This window comes from Mercenaria mercenaria, chromosome 6 (assembly GCF_021730395.1).
Source record: "Mercenaria mercenaria strain notata chromosome 6, MADL_Memer_1, whole genome shotgun sequence".
Lineage (NCBI taxonomy): Eukaryota > Metazoa > Mollusca > Bivalvia > Venerida > Veneridae > Mercenaria > Mercenaria mercenaria.
The window spans coordinates 17164950-17181200 of NC_069366.1; the positions used below are offsets into that span (position 1 = coordinate 17164950).

The 16251-nt window shown below is 33.9% G+C and overlaps 1 protein-coding gene across 1 annotated transcript; it reads left to right on the top strand.

The window, feature by feature from the left end:
• The first annotated feature begins 665 nt into the window (after positions 1-665).
• On the top strand, positions 666-11802 carry LOC123549535 (heat shock 70 kDa protein 12A-like). Its single transcript, XM_045337698.2, has 7 exons — positions 666-836; positions 1519-1688; positions 6277-6444; positions 6718-6844; positions 8477-8568; positions 9006-9162; positions 9581-11802. Exons 2-7 carry the CDS (start codon positions 1542-1544, stop codon positions 10642-10644), a joined length of 1755 nt encoding a protein of 584 aa, XP_045193633.2. The 5' UTR covers positions 666-836; positions 1519-1541; the 3' UTR covers positions 10645-11802.
• The last annotated feature ends 4449 nt before the right edge of the window (positions 11803-16251 follow it).

Here is a 16251-nt window from a genome sequence, read left to right on the forward strand (position 1 = left end):
TGGAAACTCCACAAGTCGCTCAACACAACAAAAACGAAAATGTTGCAGGCTCGGTTTGATTGAGCCTGTTCATGGACGGTAGTGGAAATGCATGCTACCGTCCACGCCCTCTAGCCCCGGGTTGAGCAGAACTCAACATTTACACAATGCTAAAAGTACAAAAAACAATTTAGAGACATCCGCAGATGTGTTCATACGGCGGTGCACATGGAACCTTCAATGCTACACTAGTTTGTAATTCCATGAAAAGTGGCGTATATTTCAGCAAATAATGTTTGTTTAAAAGTAGTTCGAATAAAGAAAATGCACAGACTTACTCAAAAAAAAAAGTCATTAATTTTGCGCGGTAGCTGACACGTAACGTCATGACGTCAATGATGTCATTTTAAGGCAACAATGTTTTGAAGCGTTTCTGCGGCAAATTATTCATTATTTCTGCATTATTAAACCATTAAGCATCAGATCGGCGACAGGTTCATGATTGTTTTCCGGATAATGGATATAGAAACACATTTAGTTTGTCGTAAACCTCGTCGTAAATCGTTACGTTAGCTTCCGGTTGGGCATGCGCTCATACAAATATTAAGGTTACCTACCTCCTTAAGTTTATATTGAGAATTCGTAAAGCGAAACTAGAAATTAAAACCGACCTATTTGAATCGATATGATATTCCAACTACTCCTTTATTCATTTTCAAATATTCCGCGAAATAAAAATTAGATTTACTTCCCGGATGGGTAAAGTTTTTACAATATGGTTGACGAGATGTTTAACTAACGACGAAGATTTAAAAAAGGTTGTTGTTTCGTTTTATGGCATGTAAAAAAAGAACAACGTACGTATTAATAATGTTTTACAATTTGTGTTTACATGTGATCATATCTCTTAACAAGAACTGAAAATTATAACAAAATTTTGAAAATTAAAAAGGAAACGTTTAATTCTTACATGTCTGTTTATCGCTGGATATTCAGATATCTGCTAACTAAATTAATTTTTGTAAGAGTGCCAAACCGAAACACAAATTAAACCGGGACCCCAGTGGAAATAAGTCTTCGGACTTTTCTGGGCTTTCCCAGCATCAGCATACTATTCCAAGTCAGGATCTTTGTCATCTTGGATCTTTTTTTTTAATCAAGTAATTTTAGCATGAATTTAAACAATATGATTATCTACGAGCATCTTTCAGAGTCGATAAAATTGTGTTCAGGTTCTGTGATCATTAAAAACTGTGTGATATATATTTTTTTTTTCAATTTAGATGTTTAACATTGAAACTTTATGCACAAATTTTTATTTTCTATCGTTTTAATACTATGTTATATATTTATATGCTATTTTTCTGATGCTCAATAAATCTATCTATCTATCTATCTATCTATCTAAAAGGCAATAACAACACAACAAATCTTTGAAGAAATAAAATAACATTTAAAGGGTTTTTGTATCAATAAAATGTGTCATTTACATATTTTAATGACTATTAAACATTGGGGAGATCTTACGTCCTTTTTCAGTGAAAACAGTTGTATTCTGAAACATGACTTCAAAGAAAGACATCCTATTAGTTGTGGCCATAGATTTTGGTACCACATACTCCGGTTTTGCCATACAGTTTCGTCATGAATTCGACCCAAAAGACCCCACGAAGATTCGAGCGCCACAACCTTGGAATGGTGGTAAACAGGTATAGTTGTTTTTAAAAAACACACTTTTGTTAAGACAGATATGTATAGGAAGTATGCAATGAAAATGTGAAAACTTCTATTATTGATACCGCGAAGACATTTGTGAATTAAGACACAGCGGACTGTGAACACTGCTGACGGGGAAAATCTCAACATAATCTAATAATAATATGTGTGCTAGTATAAACATGCCCATGATGGTGGTAAGTTCTAACTATTATGCAACCAATATGAAATAGGTGATATAATTTTGGCTTTGTCTGTCCGTTCTTCCGTCTGTCCGTCAGAGAAAATTTGTGTTAAACATGCCGTCAAAAGTATTTAGCCCACCGTCATATCATTACACTTTTTTTTGAAATTTTATCAACATTAAAAGTTATGCATTTGAGAAAAAGTGGTCAGTGTGAGCCAGATTGATCACTCTGTGTCCGTCGTCTTTTGTTGTCATTCGATATATAAAATTTCGCTTTAAACACTTCAGAGATCACAGTTTGTGGTCCAACCATATGGATTAATGTTTGTCTTAACAATGACAGACGAGTTTGAAACTGGATCAAAAGCAGACCACTTGATCTGTAGATGGTTAACAACGTATTTACCGTGACATAGTGACCTAGTTTTTGATCCTAGATAATACAATATTGAAAGTGATATAGACTTCATAAAGACAAATATTCTGACTAAATTTCATATAAATCAAACAAAAAATATTGCCTCCATAGTACTCAGAAGATTTATCAAGATTTAACCTAACAACCTAATTATTGACCAAAGATAACCGAATTTTTAAATTTGATCCAGATTTTATAAAAAGACAAACTTTCGGAACATTACTTTTTTCAAATGGAAAATAGATTTAAAAAGTGTTAAGAATGCTGATCCTTGATATGACCTAGTGACCTAATTTGATATCCCAGCTAATCTTATCTTAAATTTATACTGTAATTTATAAAGAGTATTTTCCTGACTAAGGTTCATCTAGAATACATGACATCTAGATTGGTAAGTATGTTTGTTTTTATAATTTAATTTTTCAATATCTTAACACCAGATCACCAAGTTTCATACTATACCAAGTGTAATTAAGGCTTTTCTACTTTTTAGCTTTAGTAAACTAGTTTTATACCCATTTTCAAAGTTAACCTACATTTGATAAAAGCAAATATTCTGACCCGGTGTCATAAGATCTAGGAAAAAGATGATGCCTCTACAGTACTAACATTTTTTTCTGTGATGCAACCTCGAAACTAAATGTTTAATCACAAATACTCCAGTTTTAAACTAGACCTAGATTTTCTAAAGTGGAACATTCTTAATAGTAATTATCAAGATCGAATATAAATCATGGCCTATGGACCTTAACATTCTCACCAAGTTTCATTACGGTTGGAATAAAAGTGTAACATTTAGAGTGTTAACAGTGAAATTTTGAACGACGGACGATGAACAAAGACGGACGACGAACACAGTGCTACCACAACAACTCACTTAAGCGCTCTCTGCTCAGATGTGCTAAAATCTGTCGTGCGCAACTCCTAATGTTGAATGATATTACTGTACAATTTCATGAAGGCGATATGTGTAACACAAAATTGTTTTGACGGACAGACGGATGAACGAAAAGACAAAGCCAAATACAATCTTCCTTTGCAAGCGGTGCCATAATAAGGGAAGTCATACCATTGTTATACGCATGTTTTTCTACCGCACATGTTAAGATTAAATTATGTTGAGATTATCCCGTCTAAGTGTTTACATTCTGCTTCATCTTAATTTATATGAAGAGGAAAACTATAGCTAGATGATAGCAGTACTGAAGTATCTGTAGTGCATATCAGTAAGATATACAATTTTAATGCAATCATTGCAAACAGTTAAATAAAACTGAGATAAAAGATAGGATACGTTCCAAGTTGAATCAAAGTTTTTTGTTGAAATTGGCATGTCTCCAATTCATTGAAGTAGATGACAGCGTATACGAAATAAAATTCCAGTATGTTTATCTGTTGTCACAATGAACGATCAATATAATACCGCGTTCAGACTACGTTTTTAATCCTATATTAACTTGGGTTTATTTTTTAAACTCGTTTGCGTCCACACTATATGTAGTGTAAAACGTGAATTATGTAAAGGTCAAGTGGGTTCTGTAATATAGCATTAATACCGTGTTCAGACTACGTTTTTAATCCTATATTAACTTGGGTTTATTTTTAAACTCGTTTGCGTCCACACTATATGTGTAAACCGTGAATTATGTAAAGGTCAAGTGGGTTCTGTAATATAGCATTAAAACTACCTCGGGAGGTGGTTTTAATACTGTATTAAAAAGTAATACTACATTATTTTACAAGTATGAACGCAAATGTGAGTTTTAACTGGTTTTACAATCCCAAATTCACAGATCTTATCTTTTGGAGGAAGAATACCAAGCGTTTCTCTTTTGTATCAAACAATTGATGCTATGGCTGGGAAAAGTAATTGGAGTGTCGATGAAACAAAAACATTAAAGTGCGATATGGAGTCATGCTGATGCTCAAAATGGACTATAGATGGAATGAATAGAAATTCTTAGATGAACACAAAAGTTTAAATATTGATGACTCCTTCTTGTTTCTGTCAGCCTCCTTCTTTGTAACTTTTTTTGCTTATTGCAAAATATTTGTTTACTTCCAACATTGCATGTATATATCTAAACCACATTTCTTTGCCTAGTGTGGACGCAAACTAGATTATATTTTGATGGGTCTTAAATGTCAAATACCAATTATAGACAATAATACCGTGTTCAGACTACGTTTTTAATCCTATATTAACTTGGGTTTATTTTTTAAACTCGTTTGCGTCCACACTATATGTGGTGTAAACCGTGAATTATGTAAAGGTCAAGTGGTTTCTGTAATGTAGCATTAAAACTACCTCGGGAGGTGGTTTTAATACTATATTAAAAAGTAATGCTACATTATTTTACAAGTGTGAACGCAAAGGTGAGTTTTAACTGGAATTACAATCCCAAATCCACAGATCTTACCTTTTGGCGGAAGAATACCATGTAATTCTCTTTTGAAACAAACAATTGATGCTATGGCTGGCAAAAGTAATTGGAGTGTTGATGAAATAAAAACATTAAATTACGATATGGAGTCATGCTGATGTTCAAAATGGACTATAGAACAGAAATTCATAGATGAACACAGAAGTTTAAACATTGATGACGCCTTCTTGTTTCTGTTAGCCTCCTTCTTTGTAACCATTTTTGCTTATTGCAAAATATTTGTTAACTTCCAACATTGCATGTATATATTTAAACCACATTTCTTTGCTAGTGTGGACACAAACTAGATTATATTTTTATGAGTTTTAAATGTCAGATGCCAATTGTAGCCAATTAGTGCCTGACAAAAATAAAACCTATCTGCTAGTGTGAACACGGTATAAGTGCCTGATAAAAATAAAACCGATCGGCTACTGTGACCACGGTATTAGATAATGTACTGTTTAATACACTAACATATGTTTTGTTATGTTATTCTACGCTATGACATCGTTCAGTTACAGTCCATTTGAATCAATGTCAAATCGTTATTATATAATATCATTTTCATACATATGCATTTCCAGATAAAAGCAAAAAAAAAAAAAAAAAGCGAGGAGTGGAAAACAAAACTAAACACTTTACTCCTCATAAAATAAACAAATTTTTTTGTAAACATGGACGGTTCCAACGACAAAATACAACACATATCGCATATCCGTAGGTGATGCTAAAACAAGTCCCGAAAACTTTAGGGGCGAGTTACCTTTGATCTGAGTACAGTCTTCCTTTTCAGAAGTATTTTAAGCGTCAATGTGAAAAAAATTAAACTTCTTATGGTAGAAAAGTAATTAAGTGTATAAATTTAACCCAAAATCGAAAGCAAAGTAAGATAACGAAATAGTTTTCTTTCGCACCTGTATCTATAATTCATCGTATATAATAAGAACACTAATCAAACATTTGTAACTTCTATACCAACAAATCCGGTATACAGTAAGCATATGGAGCAAATATTTATAACATTTTTCACTTCATTCATTTGAATAATGTTAAAACTTTAGCAGATTAAAAGTTTGTAACCTACTCGAAAATGCACATTTTCCTGCAACAAACTCGTGTATCTAGAATAATTTAAGAATATATACTTCTGACTTTAGGCAAAGGCTACTTTAATTCTGCTTTAGATATTAAAAGAAAGCAAAATCATCTGGATTATTATATTATACATGTATATATATAAATTCCATTATATAGTCATAATAAATGTGTTAGAGCTTAAATCATATTGACAAAAAATTAGGTAATATGGAGACTTCACTACAGCTTTTGCTGGTGAATGAAGACCTAGCCAGCCAAATGTCTTCCTCAAATGAATGTCTTCCTCAAATGAAAAAGTTTTACACACTTAGTGAGGTTTGAAACCTTCAGCAGTGAGAGACAAGTGGTTTCAAGTTGACGGCCTTAACCTTTCGGCCACATAGGCATCTACAGCATTCCTGCATCTTTAAAATAGTATACTAGCTTTTCTAACGGATGTGTTTTTCCTTCAGAATTTGATGTCATACAAAACACCAACATGCTTATTACTGACAGAGAAGCAAGAAATTGACAGTTTCGGTTTTGAAGCGGAGGAACGATATGCTGACCTTTGTATGAACAAAGAACACCACAAGTACTACTATTACAGGCAATTTAAGATGAAACTTCAAGAAGGACAGGTGTGCAATTCATCAAGTACTTTTTGTCTGTCTTCAGTATATTACGCACTGTCAGTCTGGATATAAATAAATAGATTTATTTTTTAATCTATGGCACTTGTATTCACAAAATAGAACAATATCCGGAACAGGTGCATACATTATAATAAGAGTAATTCCGCGGTGTGCTCAAAATAAATCCATATTAAATGCATTTCCAAATGATGTTTGTTCACCATGTTACGGAAAACTTGCTTCTTTCTTGCTGTTGAAAACTTATATTTGTTTATAAAGGGTCTGAAAAAAGGATCGTTAATTGAAGATGCAACTCAAAAGACAATGCCAGCGCTGAAAGTTTTTGCACTGTCTATTCAATGTCTAAAAGACTGCCTCATGAAAATGATGGACAAGGAAGGCACAGGTAAATACAACAAAATATAACAAACAGAAAAAGCTATGTTCCATGAACGCAACCCCCTCAACATGTGCCCCTATGGTGGTGCATGTATAGATATATACACGATCAATATATGCACAACATACATAGGCAAAGGGAAACATATAATCTCCAAGGACAAAAGAATAAACATGGAAGTTTGAAACGATTAGTTTAAACAAAATTTATTGTATGTCTTTACACTTCTTTAATACTAGTAATAGTATTCAAAATAAATAATTCGCCAAAGGGTTGGATGACAAAGTCTAACAACGGTTAATAAATACCCTCCCATCGTCACAATTTATCTTACAAGGGATGTGAGTACATTACAGATAATATTGTTAAAGAGCAATTGTTAAACGATTAACGTAATAAAGGAGAGAAACAAAAATATAAGATGTAAAAAAAAGAAAAATATTTATTGTATATCAAATTGCATGTGTTAAAATAATGTTACATTATATTATGTTAATTCTAATGCCAAGACTTGAGTTTCTATTATTTCACAGACACAGTATATTTGTTTTTAAATGGTGACACATTTTCAAAACGCTTATTGTCCTGAATAAACCCTTGAACATTGCTAAATATATTAATATCACCATGTTGACTAAAACATACTTATTTGCTGTTTAATAAAGTTCGGACAATGACGAATCTTTGGTATCATGAGCTCATTTGCAACTTCGATTTGGTATTAAATGGTTCCAAATATGTCAAAATTCAAATTTTTACATTTATTCCTCATACAGGTGTGGTCCTCTCACCAGATAAATTGAGACTGGATACTTCCCGTGATTTAAATATTTGTCAATAGTGACGTTTTGAAAGCTGATATTGAGGCAACTGCTTTTTTATAGATAGTAATCTACATCTGCGAATGTCTTAAAATTATTTTTTTGTACTCGTAGTAGGCGCAAATACTGAATTCTGCTCAACCAAGGGTGTTGACGGTGCATTTTTATTACCGTCCATAACATGTTTAATCAAACCAAGTCAGCAGCATCATGTTGGGCGACTTGCGGGTTTCCACTTTTTCTTTTATAACAACTTCAATGTCTTCACACTTTCGTAGATTATAAGATTATTTACACTGACGACTGAATGAAATAGATTATTTAAGTAGGAACTTTGTCTACATGGATACAAATGTGACTAATTTGAAACGGTTATTGGTGCACGAGTAGTGAAATACTTTTTAGTCAAGCACGAATATTTTACCAGTAATTTTACTGTACATTTAGCGGAACTATATCAATGCACTTTTCTAAACGTTTTGAATTCAACTGACAGTTTGACTATACTTAAAAGATTGAAGTCGCATGTGAAATAAATACTATAAGAGATATACTTCAAACAATTTAAAATGTAACATGTCCCATTTAACGCTATAAGCAAAATTTAAATGCCTGATAAAAATAAGTTATTTCAGCTGAACAATTTGAAGAAACGCAAAATGGTCTTATCTTAGTATCAATGCAGCCCTATATATATAATTGCAAGTCTATACGTTTACATGACTTTCTCAGTTTTTTATCAATAAGGGTTTCGTGTAATAAAGTCGTTTGTCAATAATTAAGCATGCTAAAAACTATTATTGTATATTATCATCAGGTGTTAACAGTGAAGATATCATGTGGGTTCTGACAGTTCCTGCTATTTGGGACGATGCTGCCAAAGGCTTCATGAAGGAAGCTGCAAAAATGGTGAGTACCTTTACCAGATGTGTATGTAAGAATGTTTCACTGGTTGTAATCGCGAATGGAAGTCTTGTACAAGGGAAACAAATCTAAAACAAATAAAATAAAACGATTTGCAAATTTATAGCTCTTTTTTTATTACAGTTACATATTAAACAAAGCACGGAAAATTAACATTCATAAAATGAAATGACGTCTAAAGTCATACATTACAACAAGGTTGTTACAGAGCTCCATTTTGTTTTATAATCTGCAGCGAAACATTGTAAACTACTGCTTAAATACAATCCTTTAATACCTTCAACCAGACAGTATTATAATGTTTTCACCTTGATAAACACACATTTGAAAAGTAATTATAACCTGTATCGTTCGTTTCAAGAGACATACAAATAAAGTAAATAAAACCAGGATAAGGGATGTATGAATGTTTTTATTGTCAGGCTGATATTGAAGACAACCAGTTAGTCATAGCTTTAGAACCTGAAGTAGCATCCCTTTATTGCCAATATCTTCCGGTGGAGAAGTTCTCTGAAGGCGGGAAAGCAGGTTTTGCAAATGCTAAGCCAGGGACAACTTACATGGTTGTAGATCTTGGAGGTATTTTGATAAAAATAAATAATTCAATGCTGCTATTTCTTTTTTAATTTTTGTACTTTTGTGGTTTCAAACTGCGTACAATTGACAGTACTAGGTGTTCGGTTGCATTTTTCTAAGAAAAAAAAATTCGTAAAATATTAAATATGTACAATGTCAAAATAAGATTATCACGAATATCATTGTGTTAATGTTTCACAAGATATTGAGGACATAATACATGTCAAATATTATTATTATTATTATTATTATTATTATTATTATACCAGATTTATATAGCTCCCCTTTCATGATAAACACGTTCAAAGGCGCTTTACATATAGCATCTGGCATTTTCACAGCTTTAATATTGAAGCATTATAAGTTTGATATTTTTGTAAATTTTACTAATAGACTGAAGTCGTTGTCTAATTATTTTAAGGTGGTACTGCGGATATAACTGTACATGAGAGGCAGCCAGGGAATAAGATTAAGGAGGTGTACAAAGCCACTGGTGGTCCATGGGGAGGCACGGCCGTCGACCATGCTTTTACACAACTAATAATAAGTATTGCAGGAGGACCAGTCTGGGGCAGATTTCAACAAGAGCAAACCTACGATCATCTAGAGCTTCTCAAAGAGTTTGAATGCGTGAAAAGAACACTGGGGACAAAGACGGGCGACTGGTATACGATCAAGCTTCCAGCGACACTGAATGAAATATGCGAAGAAGTTCATGGTCAAAAGTTTGCAGCTCTCGCAAAGGAATCTTTAATGGCTGACCAGCTGAATTTCATTAGTGATAAAATGAGAATGAAAGTCGGTCTTGTTGAAAAGCTTTTCAGGAAGGTTACTGATAGTATCATCCAACATATAAAGAAGATCCTGCTCAGTACAGATGCCGGCAGAAAAATATCCCTGATACTTATGGTCGGAGGATTTTCAGAATCACCGTTCGTTCAGCAACAGATGAAGTCCACTTTTACAGATAAATCGAAGGTGAAAGTCATAATTCCACAGCAAGCCGGTATCGCCGTACTGAATGGCGCAGTGTTATTTGGGCGAATGCCAGAAGTCATAACAACAAGAGTTGTGCGATACACATACGGAGTAAAGGTAACTCCAGAATTTAAGCCTGGTGTGCACCCCGAGGAGAAGAAAATTCCAGGGAATCCACCCAGATGTATGCACGTTTTCAGTCCTTTCATGAAAGAGGGGGCATCAGTTGAAGTGGGTCATCAAGTGATCGAGGTATACAACACTGTTGTTCCGAATCAAAAAGAAATGTCTCTTCAAGTGTTTACTGCGTCAGGTGGCATTCCAGACTTCGTCACCGACAAAAACTGCCAGATGTTAGGGACTTTATGTGTTACAATTCCTGATCCCTCACCAAATGAACGAGATCTGATTGTTGTTTTCCGTTTTGGTAGTACAACGCTTGCTACGTTTGCGATGGAAAAAGAAAGCGAGAAGGTGTGCTCAACGGTTTTTAATCTACAGGAGTAAAACTCCCGTTTCGTATAAAATGTAAATTAAAATTATTGCAAGAACATTAGGCATGTAATATGTCTATACGCAGATTCACCTTTGACTGTTACAGTTACTTTGTTTGTGAATAGCTTTTTGTGTTTATGAATGCATCTCACTGTAAATGTTATGTCGATTTGTGTCATCTTGAAATTTAAAAAAAATGACTCAAGCATAATGACATATAGATTTAACCATATTAATATATACAATCTGTGATATGATGCACAAATATTTTTATATATATTTATATATATACGTGTGCGTGCGTGAAACATAACCGATTAGTTTATAATTTAAGAAAAGTAGCGGAAAACTTGAACTTATAAAAGGGATTATAAAAATGCATGTAATATTATATAATGTTGATTAAAATTCTAACCAGGAAAACGGAACCTTTTTAATCAAGGAATTGTGCTTAAGATAGTGGACGCTTGACAATCGGTCATTTTCGTTAGATTATGATATCTCCGCATGTGATTTCGGCATTTTCCGCTTGTCACTGAAACTGCTGCTTGTATGATCTATTTTTACGGCGGAAGAATGCCGAAATAACAGACGAGAATACGAAATTGCATGAAAATTGCTGAATGCCATTACGGGTCCTCAACATGAAATGATTTTATTATTTTACTAAAATTGGAGATCACGGAAATGGCAAAAGTCATTGAGATAAAAAAAAAACGGACCTGCTACTTTATGTAACTTGCATACAGCAATGATGAAGTGTGTCTCTTCACTTGAACAGCTACATACACTCATTGTTTTAAAATGACCACTTCGGTAATACAACTCAAACTCGACTCTTCTATCTGGAATGAAATCAGAATTTCCATTTTGCCATTTTAATCATTATGATACAAAAATGAAATATGGCTAAGACAATTATATTATTTAAGATACATCATAGTTCGACACCTACGTAGCATACCACGCACATAAATAGTCTTGATAATGCAATATGATTTTAAAACATTATAGACTAAAACTACACTTGAGAGAATGTTATCTGAATCATGTATCATATTTTATATATTCAGCAACTTTGTTTGTAACTAATGATCTAAACAGACAATAAAATAATCAAATCATTTTTGTATATGTATATAAACTGAACGAATAAATACATGCATATTATTGACTATGCGCATGCGTGGCAAGATGGACGTTAAATTTTCAAACGTTGTAAAATTTTAGTAATTTTGTCGAAATTTCTGTGTATTATATGAATTAACTTTGGATGTAAGTGCTGAAAAGTGTCGTTTGGATATTTGACTATGAGGTCGGACTCACAGAACCAAGCAAGTACCCCTATTTATGGTGTCTCAACTGAGAATAGATATAACCTGTTATGTTTTGAGGACCAATGGGCCACCTGTAACCAAACGCCCATAAGGCAATCGAACAGTGTAAAGCGCAACAATATGGATAGCTCAACAGGGGCAAATAGTACTGCTTCTTTTTCTTCGTTATCTATGGATGATAAATTATTAATAATGTGCTCGAAACTTGACAAACTAGAGCAAAATGATGCACAGTTGATACGAATGTCCTCCAATTTAAACCAGACAATGATCAAGGTTGACAAACTTTGTTATAATATTGACAATCATAAGCTTTACCTGAAGCAATTAGCATACCATGCAATAGATCAGAGTGCGCGCTCGAGGCGAAATAACTTGATTTTCTACGGATTAGCCGATGGACAGAACGAGGATACGTATAATCTCATGGCCGAATTTCTGCAGGACCATTTAGACATTGATTTATCGGAAATGTGTGTACAAAGAATTCACCGTTTGGGTTCTATTAAACGAGCTCGTACATTCACACAGACTCCAAAGCGCCCAATTATTATTGCATTCCGTGATTACCGTGACACTGAATATATCATGGAAAATGTTCAAAGGTTACATGGCACAAGGTTCGGGATCGATCGGGATTACCCGAAAGAAATATCTGTTGCACGGAAGAAGGTGTATGACTTTCAGCGCACACATTTCTCCAAAAACGATAAGTGCAAGATCCATTATCCGGCTAAGTTAACGGTTAATGGAAAACTCGTTCTTGATGAATTTCCAGATTGGCATCAAATCTTAAACAAAGATTTGCTTGACATTTTCAAAGACACGGCAGATATCGATGAAAGCGCATATCTCCGATCAACTGTACTTGATACACAGTCTCAGTCATATAGTGAAGTTTCGCAATCCGTCAATCCGTCGCAATCCGTCTTGAATAACCCACAGAATTGTGTAATGTCTGTGGCTACACCAACTGTACAGGTTTCCATGCTCGAACATGGCGACCCGGTATCGGCACATGAAGCAGCCGATAAACACCTAAGTACAAATCTAAACACGTGGTCACAAAGCACGCCGCCTTGTTTACAAACATCACATGATCATGGTCAGGTGACCCAGACAAACTTTCCACTGTCCAATGTAAACTCGCAACGGATATCAACGAGCGTTGGCGATACTTTGTCAGCCAATAATAACCATCGGCAAGTAGCGGACACCACCGGATGCAACCAGCGGAACGCCAGCGATCATCAGCAGAGCGTAAAGAATGGTCAATAGGAAAACGGGGAGAGTCAGTCTAGTATATTGAACTGCGTTTTATTAAATATTCAGGGGTTAATTACTCGAAATGTAAATAAACTTGATCATGAGGAGATTGTAGAACTGTTCGAAAATAACGACTTATTATTTTTCACTGAAACGTGGTCGAATGAGTTAACTAATATGACATTTCCCGGTTTTAATTTACATGCACTGCACAGATCTGACAAACATTCAAATGCTAAAAGGGACTCTGGAGGAATCTGTTGTTTTATCAGAGACAATTTATTTGAAAATGTAGAATTTTATAACAGCGACAGCGATGATATTTTGTGGTTAAAATTGTCAAATGTTTTATTCAAGAGCCAGTGTGATTTATATATATGTTTATGTTATGTCATACCAAAGGGCAGTAGCCGTGAAAATTTACCTGATATCCCAGTGTATGATAGAATTTTGTCCGACATGGTCAAAATACCTGCCGAAACAAGAGACAATTGTAGGTATTTAGTGTTAGGAGACATGAATAGCAGAGTCGGCCGTTTAAATGATTTTGTACAATATGATGAAATAGATCCATATGTTAATTTTTTACCCGATGATTATGACACAGATGTTTTTTTGAAACGATCGACTGAAGACGATGTTGTTAATAGAAATGGTCATTGTTTAATTGATTTTTGTAAGGAGAGCGGCTTAAGGATTATGAATGGCCGCGTGTGCAATGACTCAGGTAATTACACATTTATAGGTCACACGGGAAAAAGTTTAGTGGATTATGTGATAGCTAGTCCGTCCATTATAAACACATTTCAACACTTCCGTGTGGGAAAGCCTAATTTATTGACTGATCATTGCACAGTTAATTTTGGCATAAAATGTAACGATAAGCAAAATGTACATCAAACTGAAAATGAAAGTGGAATTAAAATCGATTTCACTTACAAGTGGGACCCAAATAAAATTGATATATATAAACAAGCGTTAAAAGATGCATCTTTTCAAACGTCTATCCAATCATTGAAACAGGATTTGGTGAATACATCTAGCACTGTAGACATTGATTCAAATGTCGATAGATTCTCTGAAGTTATGAGCACTATTTGTTCCCCTTTATTTGGTAAACGAATTTTTGACATTTCTGAGTCAAAAACGAAATGCAGTAAACCATGGTTTGATGATGAGTGTTCAGTTAAAAGGAAGCAGTTCTATAATGATGTTAATATTTATAACCGAAATAAAACTGAGGAAAATTGTAACAGGATGATCAACTCACGAAAAGAGTATAAACAAATGATAAGAAATAAAAAATATTTACACAGAAAAGAAAATACTGATAAATTTGTAAATGCAAGGTATAAAAATGCAAAACTGTATTGGAAGCTCCTTAAGGATAGTGTGTCCTCTGCTAGTTCCCCAAATATAAGTGTAAATATGTTCGCCCGTTATTTCAAAGCAATTAACAATCCAGATAGCCAATTTTGCTAAGCCGACGATGATATACTGTTCTTTAACGAAAGATATTTAAACGGAGAGATACAGGTTATGTTTGAAGAACTGGATGAGGAAATTACGATCTTAGAAATTGAAAAAGCTATCAAGCAGCTGAAATGTAACACTGCAAGTGGCCCAGATTTGTTTATAAACGAATTTTTCATATACGGTATTGATCAGTTAATTAGTTATTTCCATGTGTTGTTCAATAGTTGTTTAAGCAAGGGTTATTTCCCTGAGCAGTGGAGTCAGGGTTTTGTTGTTCCAATTTTTAAGGCTGGGGTTATAAATGACCCAGCCAACTATCGTGGTATTACGTTATTAAGTACGTTGGGGAAACTGTTTAGCCGTATTTTAAATAACAGACTTGATCGCTGGGCTGAAAACTATTCCATCTACGTTGAAGCCCAGGCTGGATTTAGGAAACACATGGGCACAACTGATAATATTTTTGTTCTAAATGGTCTGATAAATCATTGTTTAAATAATAAGGATAATTTGTACTGTGCTTTTGTTGATTTTCAAAAGGCTTTCGACTTTGTTGTTAGGGATGTCTTATGGTATAAATTATTGCAATATGGTGTAACAGGAAATATATTAAATGTTATAAAATCTATGTATAATAATGTCAGGTCACGAATGAAAAGCTATAATAATGTAAGTGATGCGTTTTCCTGCAGTTTAGGGGTACGACAGGGTGAAAGTCTTTCGCCCTTTCTCTTTAGTATGTATTTGAATGATTTAGAACAAACATTTAATGATAAAGGTATAGAGGGTATTGATGTTGGTATGATAAAAATATGTTTGTTGTTATATGCCGATGATATCATTTTATTTGCAAAAAGCGCAGCTGAACTACAGGATTCGTTAAATATCTTAGCAGAATATTGTCAAAGATGGAAATTACTAGTAAACACAAAGAAAACAAAAATTATGGTGTTTAGAAAATCAGGCAGATTGCCACAGAACTTATGTTTTATGTATAACGATCAAAAATTAGAGATTGTATCAAGCTTCAAATATCTGGGTGTGCTATTTACCTCAGGTGGCTCATACTACGAGCATGACAAACTGTTAGCTGGACAAGCTTTAAAGGCGATATTCAAAATGAATAAGTATTTATATAAGTTTACAGACTTGTCACCTAGACACACATTAGATCTGTTCGAGAAATTAATTATGCCAATTTTAACGTATTCCTCAGAGGTGTGGGGTTTCTACAAAGCTCCGCAGGTAGAAAGAACTTATCTTAGTTTTTGTAAAAGACTATTGGGTGTTAAAATAGCAACACAAAATGACTTTGTATATGGCGAACTTGGAAGACAAAGCATAGTTTCATATAGGATTTTCAATATTATAAAATATTGGTTAAAAATATGCACATGCACAGAATCTAAATATTAAGCAAACATACTTAATGTTAAAAAATGACACTGTTAATGACCCAAACATAACAAACTGGGTAGCAAATGTTAAGCGAATACTTGTAAAGCTAGGTTTTGAACATGTATGGCTGAATCAAGGTGTC

Bases quoted from the DNA above. Each gene is read 5' to 3' on its own strand.
- LOC123549535 (XM_045337698.2), top strand. From the start codon at position 1,542: ATGACTTCAAAGAAAGACATCCTATTAGTTGTGGCCATAGATTTTGGT. The intron at 1,689-6,276 runs GTATAGTTGTTT...TTTTTCCTTCAG, and splicing joins CTTGGAATGGTGGTAAACAG to AATTTGATGTCATACAAAAC. The intron at 9,163-9,580 runs GTATTTTGATAA...AATTATTTTAAG, and splicing joins CATGGTTGTAGATCTTGGAG to GTGGTACTGCGGATATAACT.